We start from the raw sequence: 10,638 nt of genomic DNA on the forward strand, positions 1-10,638 counted from the left end.
ATCTAGTTTACCCAAATAAACACCTGAACATCCTCAAATTGAAATAAAAACACACACACTGATGTAATCATTTACTTTTTTCATTAAAATTTTTGTTTTGTTTTTATTTTATGAATTAATAATATTTATCCTCTTTACTATACTCATATGGGCATACAGTGTTAAATTTACAACAAGTGGTTTACAAATGCTTAAGTGAAAGCATATTTTTTTCTATAATCCTAATATATAAAAATTTTATCACAATGTTCATTCGAATAGGCATATTAAAGTGAGATCTGGGAGGTCCATGACACAGATAATATTACTAGGGGCCATGATTATAATTTTGGCTAATTGGTGTGTTTAAAATGAATCAGTATATAAGTACAAAATAAACATGATTCAATGAAAATATTTTTTTCTCTTATAAAACACAACATAATATAGAGTGTACTAGAAATGTATAAATTACTTAATCAATATCATGCGGCATAACATTTTCATTTGCAAGTATTAATAATATTTGTTCTAATTCACAATCTTTCAAAGCTTTGCGGAGTTTTACTCTTTCGGTGGTATAGTCAGTATTTCGCAAAGTCAGTGATCGGAAGTCTACATACCATTCGTCTATAGTATCTGAAATAATATAAGAAATAACACGCTTATTTAATTACTTTATTTATTCAAATGTGGGAGGAATATTCAACCCATATTGGGATGTTTATATCTACAAATATTTATAGGTACCTATAACAGATGCTAATGTAGGTGCCAGATCAACTCTAAAAGTGATTAGATGACTTTAATTTGTATTAATTATAGGTATTGTTTACCTAATACAAATAAATATATCCCAGTAAAAGTATAACATAATAATATACTTTCGTGTCAATTTAAACAGATTAAATCTTCGATAACGAAAAACACCAATAACAAACCAAATCATTCCAGGGAAAAGAGATTGTTAGTAATTAGGAGGTTAGTCCCTATTGCTATCAATATACCTTATCAGGTCGACCTCTACGCAGTTCTTCCTGGAAACCATCGTGACTAATTTATCGTTAAATTCGCCACGATGGGCTAACTGACCTGCCTTTTCACCTTCACTAATCATCCCTCACTGGTGTCCCGCCCGTGTATACCGATAGCACAGGCGGGATTACCATTCCATTATCATCCATAAAAAAAGCTCCATATGACGGCGTTAGTCTCGCCTCTGGCACGTTTGGTTCTAATATGATCTGCGAAATGTGGCTATGTTGAGTTTTTTTTAACGAATTGACAGTCTCGTCCATGCTGTCGGGGTATCAGTGAGGGATGATAGGGGAAGACAAAGGCAGGCCAATTAGCTTATCATGACCAATTTAAGTTGAATTAACCACTGTTTTCTAGCAGGAACCGCATGGAGATCGACCTAATATGGTATATTGCTAGTAATGGGCCCGCTAGTCCTCATTACTAATAATTTCATTCTTCTTAAGTCGAGTGTTTATCGCTACTACTCCATTAAGGTCTATAGACGTGAGCATATTTAATATTTTTTAATATGGTTTCGTTTTATAGACGGACAGTCCTATTAGATCATCAATATCTTCCTACTCTTATCCTAATTATTATTATGGGGACGGCGTAATATATTTTTTTATCCATATTACAACAAGATTTGGCCTGCCTGATGTCAACCCTCTTTGGGAATGAACAGTCTTATTAGATAATAATATTAATTTCAATCGCACCCACCTACAAGTTCTTCAAAATGTGTATCTGTCAAAGTATCATCGGAAATACTCCAAACGCGTTGGTATTCATTGCATATAGTAGGTGCTTCTTCACTCGTAGCTCTTTCATCTAACTCCAAAGCGCTGTAAATTTTAATGCATAATATTAATTAGTCTTTGAATTAAATATTAATTAATTAAAATTTATAATAACGTCATGCATGCAAGTAGATAGACCTAATAGCTTTCTTCAATAGATTATCTTTATATGTTCGATATTCCGTTTCAAATTGTTCTTTTATTCCCTGAAATGATTGTACGCAGCAATTATCTGGTATATCTGGAAATATCAATGTAATATAGATTAGTTTTCGGGTAACAAAGGGTCTTGTAAATTTTAAAATGTTATCTGTGATGTACGAGGTTTGTCCGGAAAGTACGTATAAAAGTTTTTTAAAAAATTTATTTTACAATTATTCAGGTAAATCAATTTTATCCCCTTCAAAGTACTCCCCCTGTGACATAATGCACTTGTGCCAACGCCGTTTCCACTGTGAGAAGGCTCCTTGAAAGTCCTCTGGTTGTAGGTTTCTCAGCTGCCCCGTCGTAGCTTTTTTTATCTCATTTATGTCCCCCAAATGCCGCCCCCGAAGTACCAATTTGGTTTTTGGGAACAAGAAGAAGTCACACGGGGCCAAATCCGGCGAATAGGGGGGTGTTCGGTCACCGTAATGGAATTTTTACTCAAAAACTCACGGACAACAAGAGAGGTGTGGGCAGGGGCATTGTCGTGGTGAAGAATCCAACGCCCCTCTCGCGCCAATTCTGGACGAACTCGTGCCACACGAGCTTTGAGGCGTCTGAGCACATCGACGTAGAATTTTCCATCAACTGTCTGGCCTGGAGGGACGAATTCTTGATGGACAATCCCCCGAACATCGAAAAAAACAATCAACATTGTCTTGACATTTGAGCGGGATTTTCTTGATTTTTTTGTTCGTGGTTCCCCGGATGTCTTCCACTCTTTGCTTTTCACGGCCATTCTTGCCGAGTTTCGAGAAAAACTTGATTACGACGCGCTGCTCTTCAACGGAAGCGGGCTCCATGCCGACGGGGTTTCGTTAAGAGGTAACTTCACAGATGGCGTGACAAGCCAGTTCGCACCGCACGGCGGTCAGACCAGAACTGAAGCATTGTTAGGGACATAAGGAAGAGGTCCTGCGCTTACCTGGCCTCCCCACTCCTCTTTCTCGCATTCCAGAACACTTTTATACGAACTTTCCGGACAGACCTCGTATATGTTTTGTTTGTATGCTTTGTTAATGTCTTTTGTCTGTCAAGAACTTATTTAATAAGTGGCAAACAATCTAATAGTCCACCTGATGGCATGCGACGACTGTCGTTTATAGACATGAGCAATCTCATCTCTCAAGATAAATTATTGGAGGTATATGTAGCTATTACAGAATAAATTTATTTACACATTTAAAAACATGCTCGCACAGACATGTAGGTAGTCCTGAAGACTTATCGGTTATGCAGAGTGGTAATCTCGTCTGCGCTAACAGTATACGCTGGCGAGGCACCAGTGAGGGATGATATAGTTATAAGTCCATCGTGATATATATCAGCACGATGGTATATATATGAAGGACGACCAGACAGGATATATTCCCCTCTCCCATTCAATAATTATATTGCCATACCTCACTCTTCATAACAATATATATATATATTCAAGCACAATAGTTCGGTGGGAGAAACACGAGCGGAACACAAGTAGTGGCAGTATCAGAGACGTAGTACCTATAACATACTTTTTGATCTAAGGGTAAGTACACATAGCATATTGTTATGGTAACCCTTGCCTTGATATTTATACAGAGGAATTTTGAACAAATCTCTGTCTCTGTTAGTCTTTATAACAGCTTAGTCCTTAGGAAAAGCAATGCACGAGAGGCACTGTGCATCGTGACGTTTATCACTTTCTATCACGGACACCATCAGTATGTTTGCAATTTTAAGTTCTATAAAATCAAGATACAAACCTGTTGAAATTTCTATACGAATGTTCTTCTTCACCGAACAATTGGATATAATATCTTTGATGATGGCTATTGTTGTAACGTTATCAGATATAAATATACCCATTCCTCTCCTAAAACATGGAAATAAATTTTGTGCAAGTTTTCTTCGGTTAGTCTGTTATACATCTTATATATCTTAGTCATAAAGAATAGTAGCGCATAAGCGGGGGGAAAGGGATTGTTAGTAATAGGGATATAACAGTCGTTTTACGCTACATATATATACGTACGTACCAAATGGTACGACTATGTTAATGTATGTACCATAAGCATGTCCGGATATTTGACTCCACGTGAAAACGTTCATTATTGATAATATCATGTTAAATCCCTTAAAAAATACCTATATTATTTCATTATTTTATGTAACACTTACTGGTATCGACATACAAGTAAGGTTCGAAGAAGTGTATGAGATCGCGCGAAAGCTACATTCGCCGAGGGCCTTGGTAAATCACCAGGCAATGCGTCAGTTAGCCAGGATGTCATTTCCGCCACAGAAAAACTGCCTGTAATATGTACTTGGCACCAGGATCTGTAAATTTCATTAAGTAGTTAGATTGTTTTATAAAATATGATATTACATAAATAAATAACAGCATACATTTTTCCTCTTACATGTGCAACAGGGATTATATAAAACAGAAAAACTGTTTGTTTATATATACTATTATTACCTTGGTCCCCACTGTTCGGGAGGGTTGTTCTAAAAATCTAAGTATTAAACAGGCAATCTGCATTGTGGTTTTTAACAAACTGTGCTAAACGAACACTCAATTTGTCGACGATGTCAAATATGAAAACTATGGGCATCACAGTCTATTTTGTCATGTCCATGATGCGATTATTTCCACAAGCGACAGTTACCAGTTTCCATCAGGTAGGTCGTTACCTTATTTCTAAGATACATTTTTCCAACTGAAGTCGATATTAAAATACAAATATAATATTTTACTGTTTTAAACTAGGCTATTTATGGCAATTTTAAATGAGACAATTTATAATAATGAAATTAAATAGGAACCTTTTTTCATTCTCTTTATCCATATTCTCGTGTTGGGAGTAGTATGGCAATACGGGCAATCGGAGCGTAATAAGGCGAGCTACTCTAGGCGCAGCGGATGGCAAAGCGTATATAAGAACTTGTACGGATTCCGCCCTGGAAACTGGATCGTTTGCTTGGAGTATGTAACGCATGCGCACCCAAAGACGTCTAGTACCAGCTTGGCATCGCACTGTTGCTAAAAGATCCTTGGCGCCACTCTGGAATAAAAATGCAAATACCTAATGTAATATAAATAAAGCGTAATATTAAAGAGTAACGACATTCACGACAACTATGTTGGTGTGGGGGAAAGTGATTGTTAGTAATGGATTCTAATAGCTCCATTACTAGCAATATACCTACTCTATTAGATATACCTTCATGCGGTTCCCTCTGGAAACTATTGAGGCTAATTTTTGTTGAATTCGTCACGATGGTCCGACTGGCCTGCCTTCATCCTTACCTATCATCTCCTACTGGTGCACCTCCAGCGTATACCGATAGCGCAGATTGGTTATTTTCCATTTTCACTAATTAAAAAAGAAACGCGGTGGCGTACCAGTTACATATAATACATTATCTCATATTCCGACAGTCACAGATTCGATTTTCGTAAAATACAAATATCATTTTTTATGAATAGGTATGTCTATATGTAACAGGTGTTTTCTATAAACGCATTTAAAAAAAAAGTATTTAAGTATGTTTATCATTTGTCTAGTACCCATAGTACAAAATCTGCTTAGTTTGGGTCTAAAGGGCGTTGTGTTTGTTCAGCTATTGATTATTATTATTTACTAGCTTTTATGTGTGACTTTGTCCGCATGGCTGAGATTTGTTCACTGTAGTAAAAAGTAGCCTTAACCGTGTATAGTACGTGTGTACCAAATTTCATAGGTATTAGTAAGCCGTTAAAGTTCTAAGAGTTAACAAAGTCACTTTTACATTTCACTTGTTACCAAGTTTTACAATCCTCGCGCGTCTTATAACATCTAACAGTAGATGAAAATTTAACTGAGTCTATATCTAACATGCTATTTTTCATATGAATGTTTTCCTAAACCTACCTGCGATGAACATATGCTCAATACAGCTGCATTATCTGTTAGCAAGTCTAGTTTTCGCTTACAATAAATGAAAAGCATATCCAGAGGTACCGCGGAAGTGATTTTAGCCTCTTGCCAGCCATCACGAGTGGCTCCTTGTAGCTGTGAAATAATAGCAAAGGAAATATTTAACTTTTAAAATTAGAATTTGAAAATTCAGGCTCATTTACGTGATTACAAAGTCACCTCATACTGTATGTCCAATAATGGTGGAGCAGACAGTCCTCCATGTAAGGATCGTGTGTTCCGTTGGTATTTCTCACGTTCATTGGCAGTTTGTTTCTCTAGTCGTATTACTTCCGATCTATAAAAAAATAGTTTATAGAAGGAAAACGCCAATGTAAATTTATCGCGCAATATACGTGATAAATTTATAACAATTAAAAATTAATACATGTAATATACGTGAGACAGCAGAACTCATTTTTTTATTCATATTTATTTATGTTTGTGTAAGCGCAGAGTTTATCATTGATTCCTACACTAGGTTGAGCTTGTCCTGTAGGAAACAGAATTCGTATTACCATATACATGCATACAGAAATTAATAGGCGTTTTAGTATTACTGATAATTGTATTGATAATTTTACAATACTAGATGGACTTATCTTCATTTTTCCATACTTGTCAATAGGCAAGATCGCCATTTCATGAGGTTTACGCGGGTGAAGCTACTGTATGAAGCATTGTAAGTTATCTCACCAAAACAATAACGTTAAAATTTAATAAGGTATACGCACTCAAGTTTAGCTCGTCGGGATGCTAAAGCATCTTGTGGAATGTTAGTTAAATTAGCAACTCCCGGAACTAAACGTTGCGATCTAAGTCCGAAGATTCTTCCAGAGAAAGTAGCGGCAAGCAATTCATGGTCGTCTGTACCCACACAACCACCACATACTGATGTTACAGGTTCACCGCAGAACTGAGATATTAATAAAGTAATATGTAAGTAATGTATTCCTACTATTACGTATAAATAATGTCAATTAAGATATTTAGAAGAGAAGCTTAGACTCATTTAGATAGATGTATGCTTAAGCAATATATTAATTAGTAAGATTACACACAATGTACTTATAAGTATGTAATGTTCTCACGATGGCCCATGAATGAAAAATATGCGTCTACGTAGGCCATAAGGTATACACACATATGTGAATTTGAGGCGTGGTTTTCCAGACATATTTTCCATGTCGATGAGATAAAGCTGAATAGAACCATCGTGCCGGCCGACAGCAAGATGTGTCCCTCCATTCCCCATAAACCAGCCAAGGCACACTACTGATCCTAATCCTCTTCCTTCCATTAGACATTTACTCGTTAACGTTGAGCTGTGTACAGGAAATACGTATATATATAAATATATGTGTTTAAATTAGTTTTTAGTACTGTGTAGTATTCTTTTAGTACTGACCCTTCATAAATTATTAGGCCTAGAGAGCCGTCGGCTGCACCATAGAATGCATAGACATCAAGAGCATGCAACGATGGAGGGACTGCGAGCCTAGTAGGACCTGCAGATATAGCTGTATGGGCCAACGAATATCCATTCTCTAATATTTCTGCTCCCTTATTAGCGACTAGCACAAGGAGGCGCATTCGTGTATTCTGAAAAGGGTACATATTAAAAATATTTAGATTTTTTTTATTTAAAACAGACATTTCAAGTATTGGAATGTAAGTATATTTAGAATATAAATTATATATACCTATTTAATTATTATATAATTGTTGGGTTTCAAATAAAAAAAAAATTAACAATAAACAATTCTGTTAGTTTATTCCTATCGCAAAAATATCTTTAAGGGCACTTGTAGATAAGTACGTAATCTTGCTATACTTACATTTTTTTTTCTAATTTATGCGGTTTTGTTAGCATTTAAAAAAGTATCGAAAAAAAGTAATAAATAAACCTCTTGTGACAGACAAACAAACGTCGAGGTAATTCCATTTTAGATACGGAGCTTGGTATAGGATTAGAGAAAACTTAGTAGATTTTAATATGCACTTACGTTCGGTGTGTTATAAGCGGCAATATCTAATACTCGATCATCACAAATATACGAATGTATTTCGCGTAAATCTCGATAACATGTCACTGTCCGCCCACTGCATAATATTAGGTCGACGCCCAAAACGCACCTGCAGTTAACATACCTATAATCAATTAAAAAAAGTATAATTGTTTATTTCTATATACATCTGTTTACATACATAGACGTAATTGTTTCGGTGAGAGGAGTTTCGATTGTAAGGAACACTTTTCCCTTTCTGGTGTAGCCCTTCACCTCGTTACCGGAGGCTGCAAATATTTTATCTGTTAACGTTCCTGTAACAAATGAATTACATTAATTAATTTGCAGATACGTATTTTAGGTTTGTACGACGGGTGACGGGGGAGGGAGGGAGATTGTTAGCAATTTATGTTCTACTTAGAAGTTTGATCTCCGTAAGGCCTTCCTGGAAACCACTGGTAATTTCTAGTGTATATAGCTCTATGTACCTATACCATTACTAATTTAAATTACATGTTACAGAAGCATAAGACTATAGCTATAGTCGTCATCAACAGGAATGGCAACGCATAAAGGGGACTTTAGGTTTTTTAATGTCTAACGGTATACGCAAGCGGGGTATCAGTGACATGATAGGTAAGGATGAAAGCAGATCAATTAGCCCATCGTGACGAAGTACACAAGAATTAATCATGATGGTTTCCAAGGGGAACCGAGTGGAGATTAAACTGATAAGGTATATTGCTAGCACTAGGCTGTTAGACTCCATTACTAACAATCCCTTTCTCCTTATAGGACCATGGGTATTACAGCCTATTCTATGATTCCCATAGTTGATCTATACTGTTGCTGATACTTAGTCCGTAGTGTTAGACATAAGGCGACGGTTACCGTACATCAGACGGGCCGTTAGCTTGTTGTCATTCTAAGTTTCGTAAAAAAATTGTCTTAAGTGGGGAAGTATGTACCTATTTATATAGAAACTCCCCAGCATCTTCCCATAATAATTATATATAGGTAGATATCTATTATGAATAAAAAAAGTAAAAATATAACTACCACTACCATTACGCATAACAACACTCTCATCAGGGTGTTAGGGATTGTTAATAATGTGGACTACCAATCCTATTGGTAGTAGTATACCCTGTCAGGTCGACCTCCATCTGGAAACCATCGTGCTGAATTCCAGGCGTATTCATCACGATGGGCTAACTGTCCTGCCTTTTCATTCTCACCTATAATCTCTCACTGGTGCCTCACCAGCACTGTTAGTACAGGCGGGGCTACCACTCCATTAATATCTAATAAAAAAAAATTGTTCCCACTTTCTTTCTTCCCCAGCTATCTCAAAAGGTGGAATGATTCCTGATAATCGTGAAAACAGTAGGCCTAGGTATATCTATTTCTCTTATGAGGACAGATCATTACTCAACACTCTAACAGTGGTATGTTAATCAGTTATCATAGTGATAATAATTCAGATTATATTCTCATCGAAAATATTATTTACCCGTGCTTGAGGCAAGTTGTACAGATGTAATTGGTTTCCCGGGCAAAGTTTTAAATTGTACAACTGGTTCTTCGTCTTTAATACTTAGACATTGTAATACTCCGTTTTTGTCACCAATTGTAAACTGTATAAAAATAGGAAATAAATTTAATAGGACACTTTTTATATTTGACGATTTTTGTTGTGTAGTGGTTTAACACACCGCCACACTTTTCGATGGTCGTGGGTTTAAAATAAAAACCTTTATATTCATGAGCATACCTGTTTGTATTCGTCTATTTTCTATATATAATTTATATCTAAATAATTACAAAAAAAAAAAAAAAAAAAATTAAGAGCATCCATCAATTGTCTAGTATCTTGTTATACAAGCTCTGCTTAATTTAGAACTACATGTCAGTATGTAACGTTTTGTGGTATTTTTTGCTATAAACTATAAATACAGGTTTTTATTTACCTCTGTATAAATATTATACGTAATTATATTTTAATAGGTTTGTTATTTTTTAAATATAATAAATGATTTGAAGATAACATACCTTTTGTTGAATCTTTGGACCAACTGGAATGGGTAATATTTTTAGTGTATCTGGAAAAGTGATTCCACAAATTGTATAATCAATGCGCGACAAATCATAATCCATTGTTTTTTTATTTAATAATAATTGCCTATAACGTGTAATGTAAATATATGAAAAGTTCGTAGCGTTAAAAAATCAATAACACCTAGGTAACGATGCCGATTACATATTGTGACTTTAAAGTAAACAGTCAAAATAAGATCTCGCAAAGTAAGCATGCCATTAAGGTTTGTAAATATTGTTTGCATGAGTATTGTGTTTGCATGACTGTTGTTTGTAAAATACTGGGTACGAAGTACATCTGAATTTCACAAGAATGATAACTCCTAAGGCACTAAAGTTGTCATTTTGTATTCTGTGCTACCCATAGTGCTTTATAAGCGGTAGTTAGGTATCAACTTTTCATCAGGCAGGTCGTCATTTTCAGTTTGCTTGGGGATATATTTTATTCCTAGGACATAGGTAATGTGAGAGGAGAAAGTATTAAAACAAAATAAGAAACGATAGCACCAGAGTATGTTTTATTGTGAAAGTGTGTGAAAGAATTTTGGAGAAATTCAGTTGTAAATAGTATACACAAATAAAGTAATT

At 35.5% G+C, this 10,638-nt stretch overlaps 1 protein-coding gene across 4 annotated transcripts; it reads right to left on the reverse strand.

Annotated features, from left to right (window-relative positions):
• Nucleotides 1-196: 196 nt before the first annotated feature.
• Nucleotides 197-10,553, reverse strand: LOC113523521 (Bardet-Biedl syndrome 7 protein homolog). 4 transcript variants are annotated; one of them, XM_031907487.2, is made up of 15 exons: nucleotides 10,006-10,553; nucleotides 9,467-9,590; nucleotides 8,153-8,267; nucleotides 7,951-8,095; nucleotides 7,353-7,546; nucleotides 7,089-7,269; nucleotides 6,679-6,860; nucleotides 6,125-6,242; nucleotides 5,900-6,040; nucleotides 4,812-5,050; nucleotides 4,164-4,322; nucleotides 3,749-3,858; nucleotides 1,938-2,040; nucleotides 1,723-1,844; nucleotides 197-618 (listed from the first exon to the last, which is right to left on the reverse strand). In XM_031907487.2, exons 1-15 carry the CDS (start codon nucleotides 10,108-10,110, stop codon nucleotides 455-457), a joined length of 2,202 nt encoding a protein of 733 aa, XP_031763347.2. In that variant the 5' UTR covers nucleotides 10,111-10,553; the 3' UTR covers nucleotides 197-454. The 4 variants fall into 4 exon arrangements, with proteins under 4 accessions (XP_031763347.2, XP_052751732.1, XP_052751734.1 ...); XM_052895772.1 differs by having other exon boundaries at nucleotides 7,951-8,080; nucleotides 10,006-10,545; XM_052895774.1 differs by lacking the exon at nucleotides 9,467-9,590 and having other exon boundaries at nucleotides 7,951-8,080; nucleotides 10,006-10,118.
• Between the last annotated feature and the right edge of the window lie 85 nt (nucleotides 10,554-10,638).

The sequence above is a fragment of the Galleria mellonella genome, unplaced genomic scaffold (assembly GCF_026898425.1).
Source record: "Galleria mellonella isolate WM207_F2 unplaced genomic scaffold, CSIRO_AGI_GalMel_v1 utg310, whole genome shotgun sequence".
Lineage (NCBI taxonomy): Eukaryota > Metazoa > Arthropoda > Insecta > Lepidoptera > Pyralidae > Galleria > Galleria mellonella.